At 39.8% G+C, this 14,281-nt stretch overlaps 1 protein-coding gene and 1 long non-coding RNA gene across 2 annotated transcripts; one reads left to right on the plus strand and one right to left on the minus strand.

Annotated features, from left to right (window-relative positions):
• On the plus strand, positions 1-11,666 carry NAPG (NSF attachment protein gamma). The gene is made up of 12 exons (XM_081873322.1): positions 1-159; positions 1,053-1,120; positions 2,018-2,102; positions 2,598-2,615; positions 3,813-3,843; positions 4,883-4,992; positions 5,110-5,176; positions 5,732-5,802; positions 6,840-6,918; positions 7,838-7,917; positions 9,073-9,202; positions 9,800-11,666. The coding sequence occupies exons 1-12, from the start codon at positions 104-106 to the stop codon at positions 9,947-9,949; spliced, it is 945 nt and encodes a 314-aa protein (XP_081729448.1). The 5' UTR covers positions 1-103; the 3' UTR covers positions 9,950-11,666.
• On the minus strand, positions 10,937-13,010 carry LOC309348277. The gene is made up of 2 exons (XR_014159324.1): positions 12,691-13,010; positions 10,937-11,798 (listed from the first exon to the last, which is right to left on the minus strand). It is a non-coding gene; the product is annotated as an uncharacterized lncRNA (long non-coding RNA).
• Between the last annotated feature and the right edge of the window lie 1,271 nt (positions 13,011-14,281).

Here is a 14,281-nt window from a genome sequence, read left to right on the forward strand (position 1 = left end):
CCCTTCGCGGAGACTCCGCCCTTCGCAGTTGTTTGGGTGCAGCGGCGTTCCTTACCCCCGCTAACGTCACGGCCTTGAATCCCTGCAGGTTCTGCGGGGCGACATGGCTGCCCAGAAGATCAACGAAGGCTTGGAGCACATCGCTAAAGCGGAGAAATAGTGAGCGAGGGGAGAGGGCGAAGGAAGCCGGCGAGGGACAAGGGAAGCCGGCTTGCCAGCCCTTGGGGAAGAGGCGGGCGAGTGGGGAGGCTCTACCCCGGGGCTGTGGCCGACTGCGCACCTCCAGCTCCCCATGGAGCAGTGCCGGGAGACGGGGCGGTTTCCCCCGGGGAGGAGCTGTGGGCGGAGGGAGCCCCTCTCGGACCCGCGCTCGTCTCTTGAGAGCAACTCCAGGCGGCTCTGCCTTGAGCTCCCCCGCCAGAAAAGAGGGGGGCGGTTTCTTGTTTGGGGTTTTGCGCTTATGCGCAGACAACACTTTGCATCCCTCAGGCATACCCTCGTCATCAGTGCGTCGTCCCCTTAATGGGGCTTGCTTGACCCAGGATGTTCAAGCCCTGAAGTATTGCGCACTTCCTTTCTCGCCCCCACCCCAACCTCTGTGGACTCTACCTTAATACTGTACAAAGTCGCGTCACTGGGCCACCCGACCTGTACTGGTTGCAGTACTTAGGTAGAGGCCATCACCACTCTTCCTAGATCCTGTTATGCTACGTCAGAGATTGAAACTAGAGGCCTGTGCACCAGTAAGCTGCAAAGATCATACATGTCCCCCCCAACCCAGCTATGTTTGAACCAGATAAATCTCTTTTTCTTTGTAGAATTAAAAAGGTTTGACTGTAAGACCTGATAGCTGGTCACCATTTTGACACATCTAGTGAAATTACTAGCCAGTAGGCAATCGCTGGTATGACAGTTGCAGCATCAAGTTCCTTAATGATGTAGCATATCGTTGTTATTACTATTTGTAAGAAAAGTAAGCAGTTTACAATAAAGAGGGGTTTTTTTTAATAAAACGAATTGTTATTAATTTCTTGGCTTATTCTACATTTCAGTTTGAAAACTGGATTATTAAAATGGAAGCCAGACTATGATAGTGCAGCAACTGAATATTCAAAAGCAGGTATGTTCTGCAAAATGTTGGCAGTTCTTTTTTGCAACCTTAAATATGTTTCATATGTTCCCTGGCAAAGCTAACTTCTATTGGCAGTTAAAGCAGTTTGTGGATTAACTTGTTGAAATTCCACTAACCCACAGTGCTGTTTTCTTGCAGCAGTAGCTAACTGACCATTGTTCTGCATTTCTGAATAAATACATAGGGTAAAAATAGACAGGCGATATATTCGGGGGTTTGTTTGAAATGCTAGATTGGTTTAATTTATAAAGGCTTTTCAGGAGCAAAACACTTCAAAATATCTAGGAAAAAGTATATTTCTACATTCATGGGAGCCATCATTTCTGGGGGACCCAGGCAAGGGAAAAAACCCCAGCAGTCATTATATTAAGAAAACCAGAGGTTACCTTAGACTATTGATGGATGTCAGGTTGCACAGTATTTCCTAGTGGCTAGAGGTTGGAGTGTTGTCTAATCTTCTTAGGCCAAAGTATGTCTCTTGCAGCCTAATGCTATGCCTATTTACTTGGAAGTATGCCCTGCAGTGTGAAATGAAGCTTAATTTCAAGTATGCGTGCATAAAGATTGTAGCCATAACATTGTGAAAGCCTTTGATGCTAAAATGTGATTTTCTTTAAGATTCATATCATTATTCAGGATTACTACAAATAATAAAAAGTAATTCACATTTCATTAAAATTGCAAGAAATGTATGGCATTAATTGATTTATGAATGTGATAATAAACTTGACAGGATCTGGGCAGAAATCACTTTGCTGAAGTAAAAATCCAAATTGTCTCTTAAAAGTTCCCTTCTAAATATGATTTCTGAGGTGTAGTAAATGGATATTACTATGTACATGCAAACACAGAATATAATATATTTTAATTTCTATTTCTTTTCAGCTGTTGCTTTTAAAAATGCCAAACAATATGATCAGGCAAAAGAAGCCTATTATAAAGAAGCACTCTGCCAGGAAAACAATAAAGCGTATCCTTTCATTAATTCTTGCTTTGCTTAAGGGTTTGAAAACATGACTATTGGACTGTTACTCCTTTTTTTTATTCCAAACGTTTAGTGAAATACTGATGTAATGTTTTCTATCATATTTAGGGGAGGAAATTCAAGAAGTTTCTCTGTTTACCACATGACTCATGACCACAGCTCTTGACGAGTGCTTCTTGAGACACTAGCTTTTGCATCTCCATTGGATCTTTTGCCTTTTTCAATCAAAAGTTTGAGCTAGAAAAGCTGCTTGTCACGATGCAGAAGGGTCTGTTGCTCCACAACCAAAAGTAGTAGTTTTGAAATGATCTGGATTGTTTTGTCCTTGTGGAATTATTTGGTCCATATATGAATGTTAACTTGTACCAATAGCATTCAAGTATCTACCCTCTTTAAAAACAGTTCAAGATTGAATATAGTATTTATTTCAGGAAGACATGGTATAATTTGTATCCTTGACTCAAAATGATTTACTTCCAGTCTCTTCCATGCTGCAAAGTAAGTATGAATGCAGTTTTAATTTGTTGAGAGCTCTTCAGTATATGGAAAATCTAATTGAGGTTGACACTCATCAAAATATAATTCAGCAATTCAGTGCACAGGAAGCTGGGACAAAGGAAGCTGAAATAAGTTAAGCCAGTGTAAAGTTGCACCAGAGCCAAAGCCCATTCAGCAGTGAGGCAGTTGCTCTGCCTAAGCCTGGGCAAACAAAATTAAGATTCAAGGCAAAACCTGTTTCTGGAGCAGTTACAAAGCAAATAATCAAAAAGCGCAGGTTTTTTTTTAATACTCCCCCCCCCCAAATCCTAATTGCCATATATACTCGAGTATAAGCCGACTTTTTCAGTACATTTTTTATGCTGAAAAGGCCCCCCTCGGCTTATACTCAAGTGAGGTGGGCAGCGGCAACAGAGGGACGAGCGACCTGAAAGGAGCCCTTTCTTGCCGCTGGTCCCACCGCTGCTGCCCGCCTCTCGCAACGGCAGGCACAGGAGCCGCAGTTGGGAGAGGCGCTGCGCTGCCCTGTGCCTCTCCCATCCGTGGGTCCCATGCCTACTCTTGCAAGCGGCAGAGGCAGCAGTGGAGGGATGAGCGGCCCGAAAGGAGCCCTTTCGGGCTGCTCCTTCCTCCTCCTCCACCTTTGCCGCTGTCGGCAGTGGCAGAGGAGGAATCTTTCGGAGTGCTTGTTCTTCGTCCGCTGCTACCGCCATCACCAGGTTTGTGGTGTGGTGAACCGGCTTATACTCGAGTCAATAAGTTTTCCCAGTTTTTTGTACTAAAATTACGTGCCTTGGCTTATATTTGGGTCGGCTTATACTCGAGTATATATGGTACCTTGTGAGTTTTCTCGCATATTACAAAATTAGGTAGCAATAAGAGATGTACGGTTATGCATCTACTTTATATTTTACTCTTTTAAAAAAAGGGACTTACTTTTTCCCCCGTGGACAGCCAGTGAGCTCCCCACACATCATCTCATGGGAGAGAGCTATAAATTCCCATTTCAAACCAAATCATGGAGAAAAAATCAAAGCACATGTAATTTAGATGTCTGGTTCTGTGCTGCATATTGCAGCGGAGTGAATAAGCTCCAAGATGCCTGCATCTTAGGATTGTCTGTCCTATATTCTTTGGTATGATACACTTTAAATTCATTCACTTTCAGCACTGATTTAATTTTGCTTTGCTTTTCAGAGCTTATGAACAAGTTGGCATGATGTTAAAGGTATGGCCATTTCCAGTCAAACTCTATATTTGATTTGGTTACAACTAATTATTGGGTGTTTGTCCTGTGCAATGCTAATCCTGTAGTTTGATAAACTCGTTGGGTTTTTTTGTGGGTTTTTTTTTGTTTTTGTTTGTTTGTTTGTTTTTTGAGATTTTGAGTAGATTTTGCCAGGTTGCTAGGTCACATGACTGAAATGGGTTTGGAATAAGTTTAGATAGTTTCTTTCCCTGCACCTGGCTCTCCTTTTTCGGTACTTATACCAGTGCAACTGAGCCAGGGTAGCAAGCCCAAGGTCTTCCAAATCCAAACTATTTCATTCTGGTGGCTCTTGGGTTTCAATTGTGCTGCTTGTATGATCCATTTATCAGCGAAGCCAGTACTTGGGATCTCAATCAGTACTACTTAATTGTCTTAAATTCAAGGACTCCTAACATCTTAATTGCCCTGTTTACTTCAAAGTAATTTTAATAGTAATATTAATAGGAAGGTGGTTCCTGGTAAGGAATTTCAACCTTTGTTGACTTGAAAGTCAGCTAATCTGTATTTAAAAGCTGTATCTTTTCAGCATGAAGAAATTTACACTTTTTGGTTAGGATAAAAGTGAGGGAAGGATATTTAGCTAACCCATTAAATAAACCTTTTCCAGGTGATTCTCACACGCATAGCCAATGCTTGAACCATCACAGATCAACAACATAGGAAGTTTTCATATTGCCTCAAATGCAGTGCATCTTCGTGAAATACATACATTTAGATTTAAATCATAAAGTGTTGAAATAAAATTGTATAAATGGGTGTTTGCAGTTGCCCCTAGGCATTCACTCTTTGCAAACTGTACGATTCTTGCAGGAATTTCTTTGCCTTTTTAATGTTTCCATCTACTAAAGATTGTTGTACTGATTTTTATCAAAGGGTTTAACAAAACTTTTAATAGTTTCAAATATGCAATGATGTGATAAAACTAAATGAAAGTATTAGATAGACCTTGATTTGCCGTTTTTCCTGACAAACGTGAATCTCTTTCTTTCTCCTTTAGGAGATGAAACAACATCATGATGCAGTGGAAATGATTCAGAGAGCCAGCATGATGTACCTGGAGAATGGAACACCTGACACAGCAGCTATAGCCCTGGATCGGGCTGGGAAGTAAGTCTGCAAACTCAAAGCATTGGTTTCTTTTCTGGAAAAGACGTTTGATTTATCTAGTTTGCTTTAAAAAAAAAAGCCATCAAGTTAAATAATAATGTTGACTTTTTATTTCAGAGTAATAGAAAATATAAATCCAGACAAGGCTATACAACTTTATCAGCAGACAGCAGCAGTGTTTGAAGTAAGTTGCCTGAAACCAATATAGTATGTTCCCCAGGAAATGTGTTGAGAATGGCAGAGAATAAAATTTAAAAGGTGAACAGCAGTCAAGTCCTATTGCAAAAGAGTGAAACTTCAGATGTGCTTATTAAATGTCTTCTTGTCTCTGGTCTTTCTGACAGCACTGCTGAATTCTTTTTTTGCATGAGTCTTACTACTTTCATCAGCAAATGTCATTTGCTTTGTATAGTATATACGCCATAAGAGTAGATAACAAAGCCTAAATGGGGCTAGAAAATTGGGGCCAAGCTTGGCAAGCACGTAAACAGGCAAGCTATCTGTCTTCACCTTTTCAACTCAGGACAAACAGTTTTTAAAATGCAATGTTTACCTTGCAGGGCCTACATTTATTCCATTAAATGCTGCAACTTTTCTGGAATTTCATGTTCCAGTTAAGCTTACTCAGAGAGGTTTGGGTCACCCAGCTGATAGAGCTGTGTATTAAGGCAAGTAAACTGGAGAGGATTTTACCTGACAAATCATTTATGTTCTTATATGATTTTGGTTTCTTATCTAGAATGAAGAACGTTTACGACAAGCAGTTGAAATGTATGGAAAAGCTTCAAGGCTTTTAGTCAGAGGTCGCAGGTGGGCATCCTAACTTTTGTATTCCTTTTTAAAAATGAAATCATTCTCATGGCACTGCCAGCTGATGAAGCTATTGCATAAATTCACAGTTGATCATTAAATTATTGCATGATATCTAGATGACATTCATCCATGTTGGGGTGGGGGAATTACAATTTCCTAGCTTGCAAACTTTTAAATTGTCTTCTTGGGAAATAGATTCTTCCTGTAGCATGGCATCTACTATAACTGACTTTCAAATGAAACGGATATTTCATTTAAGAATTAAAATGTTGTGGGCATCTATTGGCTGGTAACTGCAAAGTCACTGAAGCCAAAGGAGACAAACTCATTCCTTTCGTGTCCACTTACCATTCTTTTAAAAAAATACAACAAACATTGAAAATGGGCAAAGCTATCCCTATCTCAGTAATGTTTCATTTAGCTCAGTTGCTAGAATGTGAGAATCTTAATCTCAAGATTGAGGGTTTGAGTCCCATGTTGGGCAGAAAGATTCCTGCATTGCAGGAGTTTGGACTAAAGGACCCTCATGGTCCCTTCCAACTCTACAATTCTAAGATTCTACTGCCTTTTCTTTAGAGCTGTATATGCTCATTGAATCCCATCTCCCCAGCAGCAAAATTAGTCTGGGTTCGGGAGATAAAGGTCATTCTCACTGGCACTCAATTAGGGCTAGCACCACTAAAACATACAGATCATAATCATTTCTTCCTGTACATCTGTAATGGTGTCAGCCATACATTCCATATCCCAGTGCTCATGTGGCTGTATTAGACACAGTCATCCAAATGCATTGCAGGTAGTATAAATCTGTCCTGGCTTTTCACCATTTCCTTATACTCCAGCATGTGTTTTGTAAGGAAGTGGTTCCTTCAGCTTTACGTTCAGTATGGGCTCACTGTAACTGCACATGAGCTCATGTCTTGCTTTGGTGTTGAGCTGCCTTTTTGGAAAATGGACAGTTAAGGAGTGATTTTCTCTCCTGATTCCTGCTGCTCCTTTCTTTAAATGTACCAATCCTTCTCATTGTCTTTCAGACTAGATGAGGCTGCAGTATCTATTCAGAAGGAAAAGAGTCTTTATAAAGATATTGAAAACTATCCAACTTGTTACAAGGTATAAAGTCAGGTGGTCTCTTTATCTGTTTCTGAAAAGGTGCTCTCTTTTTTTTTGAATTACTCTAATTTGTAAGCTCACCTCTAATTGAACAGTGTTAGATGTATTCCTCACTAGAAATCATACACACACTAATCTCTAGTCTTAAAACAGTTGGAAATTTTAAAATTGGTTCATGTTTTTGTTTTTTGTTTTAAAGTACTTAAAAAACAACAACCATCAAACTTGGAAGCTGATTTTTTAAAAAATATTGGCCTGCTCTATATTTTATGTAGTGTTATAATTGTAAAATCTGACATCTTTGAAAATCCCGAATATCTATGGATTGGGTGGAGTAAGTCTTATTTTACCCTGCATAACTTTTGTGCCATGCCTTGGTTATTTAATTCACTTGTGTGTGACTAGCAGAGTCTGTTGTTAGGTGCTAGCAGGGTTTCAGGTTCACCTTTCATGGGACCCTGTTTATTTTAGGCTACAAGCATCTTCCGTGTACCGATGTGATCATTGTGTTCAATGCTTGCTGATAATGTATGAGGAGTACCTTCAAAATTACATCCTTAGTTTGGTGAAGAAGAGGCAAAGTAGCCTAATGCCCAAAGTACATAATCTGTAATGATCCAAGTCCTCTTAAATAGCAAAAGGCGTATTTATTTTATGTCTTTCTATAATTGAAACAGTTATGGAGAGTTATTTAATGCTAAACTTTGCTCAGAAAATAGCAGGCCAAACATCTGTTGCCAAGAACCTGGTCATTTTTCTGAAAGACAAAAATCACCCTTAATTCTTCAAAGTACCTCTTTTTTTCTTTTCTTTTTTAAGATGCTGACATTTATATTTTTTCTATTGAATCCATTAAACTGAGAAATTAATACTGCTTTGTTTATTAGAGAGTGAATCAGTCATTTTTTTCCCCTTTTAGAAAACTATTGCTCAGGTCCTAGTTCATCTTCACAGAAATGACTATGTTGCTGCAGAAAAATGTGTCAGGGAAAGTTGTAGGTAAGTCATCTGTTTGCCTGATTTGTTTTTAATTTTTAAAAGCATAGTTGTGTTCTTCATCATCTTATACACTGTATTTCTGTTACTGGCATAAGCGCTGAATGCAGGGTTCGTTGGCACGTCCTCTTTTTGAGAAACGCTCCTTGCCTATAAAAGAGTGACAATAAATTTGTTCCTCGTCTTAATATCAAATTGTTACATCTACAAAACTCATTTGTTGGTTTAGAAAGTAAGCTGCTCATTCATTCATTCATTCATTCATTTGGTACTCTTAGGCATTTGGGTCCCAAAGACTTTATATGATAGTACTAACACATTGAATTTGGCTGGTAGCTGCCTGGTAGCCAGAGCAGAGCTTTCAGAACCAGGTGACACAAGATTCCATTGGGCTTGCCCCACTTACTAATCTAGCAGCTTCATTCTGCATTAGCCGGACCACTTCAAGAGCATCCCTACATAGAACCCATTACGTTAGTCTAAGTGGGGCCAAGCTATTCTGTTCCAGGAACAGCCATAGCTAGCAAACTAGCCTACACAAGGCCTAAGCACTCCTAGCCACAGGAACTACTTGACACCTAGTTCTTAGATATGGGAACCTGCCCACCTACAGCATTTCCTTCTTATTAGAATTGAGCCTCAGTTTATTAGCCGCCATCCACGCCTTCTCGGCTTCAGTGTACCTCCATAGCATCTCTTGATTCAGATGGGAATGGAGAAATAAAGCTGTGTGCACCATACAGATGACACTATGCTCTAATTCCCAAGATCCCAGTGGTTTAATCATAATTAAAACTTGCACAGAATGATGAGATAAAAGCAGTGTTAAAACCAGTCAATGCATGCTGGGTCTACAAATGGTACAGTTGGCACTAAGCAAATCTCCTTAGGGAGAACATCTCAGAGATAGGGTGCCACCATCTAAAAGGCTGTCGTCTTGGTCATTTCCCATCTAACTTCAGTTGGTGAGGGAAACCAGGGTAGGGCTTCTGATTAAGAATGCAGAATCTAGGCAGGGTCATATTGTAGGAAGTGGTTGTTTAGGTACTTCTCAGGCCCTGATTCTCACATCTTCCATTTTCTTGTTTGTACCTTATATGGAAATTTAGTTTCTTTGCTTTGAGTGAAGTAATTTAAATAATACTGCAATTGCTTCAGCATACCAGGCTTCAGTGAAAGTGAAGACTGTGCTGCATTGGAGCAGCTTCTAGAGGGGTATGATCAGCAAGACCAGGACCAAGTATCAGATGTTTGCAATTCACCACTCTTTAAATACATGGACAATGATGTAAGTTGGTGTCTCAGTTTATTTTCTTAAGAAGAATATATTAACTGATTATTTTGATCCACAGGGTGTTTTGTACTGACAAATAGTAAGTTGCAATGCTATGCATAAATGTGGCATTTCCTGTGATACACGAGTATTCAAGTCACTGCCAAAGCTAAAGTCTGAATGGGCTGTGGGTAGTATCTTGTCACCTTGGTCATACAACTTTTTTTTCAGAGGGCCTTTTCCTTCTAGAAAAAGATTGGCTGTAACATAGGTTTGTAAATACTGATTTCAAATTGCAGAGATGGACCTGCCTTTACATTGCTTGTGTTTTTAATGACTCAATGTCTTATGATTTTATTATTGCAATTGTTAATGGCTTTGTAGATTAAAAATTTGAGATAAAATAGTGAGAAATAATCACGGTGCCCTGGGACACAGATGAATGTGTCCACTGCTTTGTATTCGGTTACTTTTCCTTAGAGTAGTATTAGTGGGGTGCTGGCATTTTCTAATTAACCATTCTGTTACTTTATGAAAATACTCATATTGACTGCAGAAGAGTAAGTTAAACAGGGCATATGTGCTCAACATCTTGTTCTTGCCCTCTGCCAGTATGCCAAGCTTGGCCTCTCATTGGCTGTCCCAGGAGGAGGTGTGAAGAAGAAATCCCCAGTTACTCCACAGGGCAAAGTGGGTGAACCAGGTGAAGGAGGTTCCCGTGGAAATGAGGAAGATGATGATTATGCAAGTGGACTGCTGTAACTCCAGTACAACTCTACTCTTAAATGTCAACCTAGCTGTTTCTGGCAGTGAGCAATTCTGGAAGCTGCCGAATTACCATCACTTCATTGCAATCAGTAAATTGGAAATATAACAATTTGTCTGCTTCTGGGAAACTTGTACAGAAAGCATGGTTGTACATTTCGAAGTCTTCTTGAGTTACAGTCCTGCATTTTTTCAGTGCATCTGCTTTAATAAAGAATTTTGAGTATTACAGTCTTCCCTTCAAAAGGGGAAGTGGGTTTGGATGATGGCATTTACCTTCAGATAATTCTCTCTAGATGTTTAGTTTCAGGGCCTATTGCTTCATGCTCTGATATTCCTTGGAGTTCAGGCAAAGGAGTGTTAAGCATTTTTTTGAACAACACTCACTAAACAGTGTGGAACACCTTAAACTATGTTGTATATCCCTTTTCCCAGATGACCCTAATATTTTCTGAAACATAATGTATATAGAAGGTTTATGGGCCAGTGTTGGGAAGGCATAATCAGTTCTTTAGAAGCATAAATAGTGAAAACTAGTTTTCTGAGTAACACAACACCTCTATAGATAAACTGGAAAAGAAAACTTGTTTTCTTTTGGATATCACATACTTTAGTTATGGAATAGTTAGTTTTGCCCATTTCTGGGCAAAAAAGGACCCCATACTCATTGGTATGCAAATGATATGCTTTTCATATTCAGAGAATATCTAACATTATGAACTTGCAGATTTTCCAGGGAGAAGTAGTATGCCACAGGAGAAAGATCTTGAAATGTGTTCAATAACATTCCTAGTAGCTTTCAGCTGTGTTGATTGAACATCATGAACACAATTCCCTGTTAATTGCATCCCTTGCCATAGGGTAATGTTTACTTTCACAGGTAATTCAAATACTGCTGTTTTTGTCAAGTATAGACTTGCACTATTATGTATTGTGTGAGGAAAGGAACATGACTGTAAAACACTGCTTTTTTTGAGGTGTGTGTGTGGGGGGGAGAGACAGTAAATTCTTAAATCACACATTCAGACGTTTATGGAGAGATGTTTGTAACCCAGTGAGTATAACAGTTTTGAACTAGGCCCACTTCCTATTTTCACGGTACATGGAAATCTTCAGGGATATAAAACTGAATTTGTGTGCAATGGAACAATATTTTTACAAAGGATTGCAATGACACTTTCAGAATTGAAATTTGTGAAGTTGAGTGTAACTTAAAATGCGTAATGTCTATATTTTTTGACCTGCTGACCTTTATTTTAGCTGGCAAAAATGTAATGGAAACCCTAGTATCTTTATTAAATGTTAAACAGTAATCAGCACTTTCTGATAATATGTGTTTTAGTGTTTGTTTCCCAAAGCACTGTACACACTTCCTTTGACTAAGAGAGAAAATGCAGCAAGGAGGAAGGTTTTGAGGAAGAATGCCAACTTTTCAAGAGCCAAAGCATGTGTTGGTTTGCATGAAGATGCTAAAATGTAGTCCAATACTATGAAAGTAAATAACTATAAATTATTGAATACTGCTCATTTGTACACCCGGATGTTGTGTAAACTGTGTTTTATGCAATGTGAAACCTGTACTTTAATTGTAATTCTGCCTGGCCTTTCCGTGGGATGCAGTAGAGTATAAAAATGTTGTAATTCTCTACAAGATCCAGCCTCCCTGAGACGAGGCTCTGTAATTCAGCTGTCAAAAAAAATCTTAAGACAAGAAGTTTCTGTGTGTGCTTTTATGATGATTGTGATCAGTTTCATCCATTGGGGTGCTGAAATGTTAATGGAACTGAAAATATCAAACCTCAGTGGTTGAGGTGAAAAACTAGTGTTACTCAATGAACAGAAGTTACTTAGGCTGTTTACAGAATCTGTTAATCCTGTCACTAGAATTTCTCAAATGCTTTTACGGTATAATCTTTAAATCTTCCAAGTGAGAAGTAATTTGAATATTGGCAGTCACTAGCTAGATCAGGCATTTCTCAACTGTTTCTCTTTTAAGGAGTCTTGTAAATAATGAGAAGTTTGTTGCTTCTGTATATGGAAGGGCACATACAAACTATAAAATGAATGACCTAGAATGAACAAAACAAAATAAAAAAATTCCTTCCAGTAGCACCTTAAAGACCAACTAAGTTAGTTCTTGGTATGAGCTTTCGTGTGCATGCACACTTCTTCAGATACAGGAAAGCTCATACCAAGAACTAACTTAGTTGGTCTTTAAGGTGCTACTGGAAGGAATTTTTTTATTTTGTTTTGACTATGGCAGACCAACACGGCTACCTACCTGTAACTAGAATGAACACTTTGTAATAGGCTACACAAAATTGTACTGGCTCTTGGGTATGACCAATTGACTTTAAGAATGCTTTGGTGTGCGTTTGTTTATTCTAATACAGTGGTGCCTCGCAAGACGAAAAGAATCCGTTCCGCGATTCTCTTCGTCTAGCGGTTTTTTCGTCTTGCGAAGCAAGCCCATTGACAGCTTAGCGGATTAGCGCTATTAGCAGTCTAGCGGCTTTTAGCGATGAGCTGTTAAGCGGCTTATCAGCGGAACAGCTGATAAGCGGCTTAGCAGCTTAGGAAAGGGGGGGGAGCGAAAAAACCCCGCGGGAACTCGCAAGATTTTTTCGTCTTGCAAAGCAACCCCATAGAGAAATTCGTTTAGCGAAGCGCCTCCAAAACGGAAAACCCTTTCGTCTAGCAGGTTTTCCGTCTTGCGAGGCGTTCGTCTTGCGGGGCACCACTGTAACTGAGTTGACCTGTGGTGCTTTCAGAAGAAAAGGTCCCATTTGGGGCTTCTGTTCGGCAGTTTATGGATTTAGATTTGCAGTATAGTATAATTATTGCCACAAGATGGTGCTGTGGTTTAGACAAAAGTGTGTTGTTTTTACTCTACCCTTCTCTGTGAATGCAGTGAACATGAAAAACTATCTTAAATCAAGATTTATACCTTGCCTTTGGATCAAAAGATCCTCAATATCTGCTTCTAACAGATTGCAGCAATGCAGAACTACCCTTCCACCTGCAACTTACCCTATATATCTTCATAGATGTCCCACTGGGATGTTGCATTGCACTTCAATTAGCAGAAGATCAGTCTCCATTCAAACTCCAAATAAATGTGTGTATTATACAGCACCAACATCACATCAGAGAATAAAATAGCCATGCGGCTTGAATTGCCAAAATGGTTACAAAGAATGAAATGGTTAGTTGAGACAATCCCCAGGCATAGATCAAGTGTGTTTCCTGAGTTTCAAAGTGACCTGAGGCTGAGTCAGTATTGAGATTCTTGAAGTAGCTAGGAATGAGTCCCTAGATACAAATCATAGTCCATTTTCATAGAATCGTCTAACTGCAGCCCTCAGCAATGCAGGAATCTCGATTAAAGCGTCCATGACAGATGGCCATTCAACCTTCTTAAACACCTCCAAGGAAGGAGGGTCCACTACCTTCCAAGGTTCTACTGTCAAAACAGTTCTTACCATCATAAAGTTCTTCCTGATGTTTAGTCAGAATCTCCTTGTATCTTGAAGCCATTGGTTCAGATCATACCCTCTGGAGCAGGAGAAAACAAGGACATTTGCAACTTGGAGGCTCTTGAAAGTGGAAGTACATGAATTGCCTGTCAACGTCTTCAAAGAAAAGCTCAGCATTGACGGTGACCTCATCAGATGTGACATGAATAAGGTATTCAACACCTTGGCCAATGACTTGCACCTCACAGATTTGGGTATGTAGCATGAAGAAATATTGGGCACTGTGCATTACATGTTTTTTGAGAGACAAGGTTGACTTCTTTGCTCAGAGGGATGACAATTATGGGTGGCCAAAGGTAGGCACACTTTGAAATCGCCTCTAACCCCACACAGTATGAAACATGGAACAGAACAAACAGTTACCCATATGGATACTTTTAGTTTTTACTTTTGCTTGTGCAAACAGCTTAGGGGCAGCTTCAAACTGGGGAAATCTTGCAGGGGATCCTGGTCTTTCCTTATGGTGCCTGTTTAACCTTTCATTATTATTAAAGTGAAAGATCCCAATCACGGATCTTCCACATCACATGTATTTTAGCCATAAATGAAGTGGCAAAGCCATGAGTGCTTAAAACGTGCATTAAGCCTTAGGAGTACGGTATGAGAAAATTCTTCAGCTTAAAACACCTACAGAGCTTCACAGCTCATGGATATGCCAAGTGCCTTAACGGTTTACTGACTCCAGTTTTTTCCCCTCTGGCCCTGGTCCTCTCCAAGTAACTGCTTCCAAATGGAACAGCTCCGAAGAAAGAATTATGGTGACTTGCGCTCTGTGCTGGAGCTCACGACACAT

Source organism: Podarcis erhardii (assembly GCF_964252035.2).
Source record: "Podarcis erhardii genome assembly, chromosome: 8".
Taxonomy (NCBI): domain Eukaryota; kingdom Metazoa; phylum Chordata; class Lepidosauria; order Squamata; family Lacertidae; genus Podarcis; species Podarcis erhardii.

Bases quoted from the DNA above. Each gene is read 5' to 3' on its own strand.
- NAPG (XM_081873322.1), top strand. From the start codon at position 104: ATGGCTGCCCAGAAGATCAACGAAGGCTTGGAGCACATCGCTAAAGCG. The intron at 3,844-4,882 runs GTATGGCCATTT...TTTCTCCTTTAG, and splicing joins AAGTTGGCATGATGTTAAAG to GAGATGAAACAACATCATGA. The intron at 6,919-7,837 runs GTATAAAGTCAG...TTCCCCTTTTAG, and splicing joins ACTATCCAACTTGTTACAAG to AAAACTATTGCTCAGGTCCT.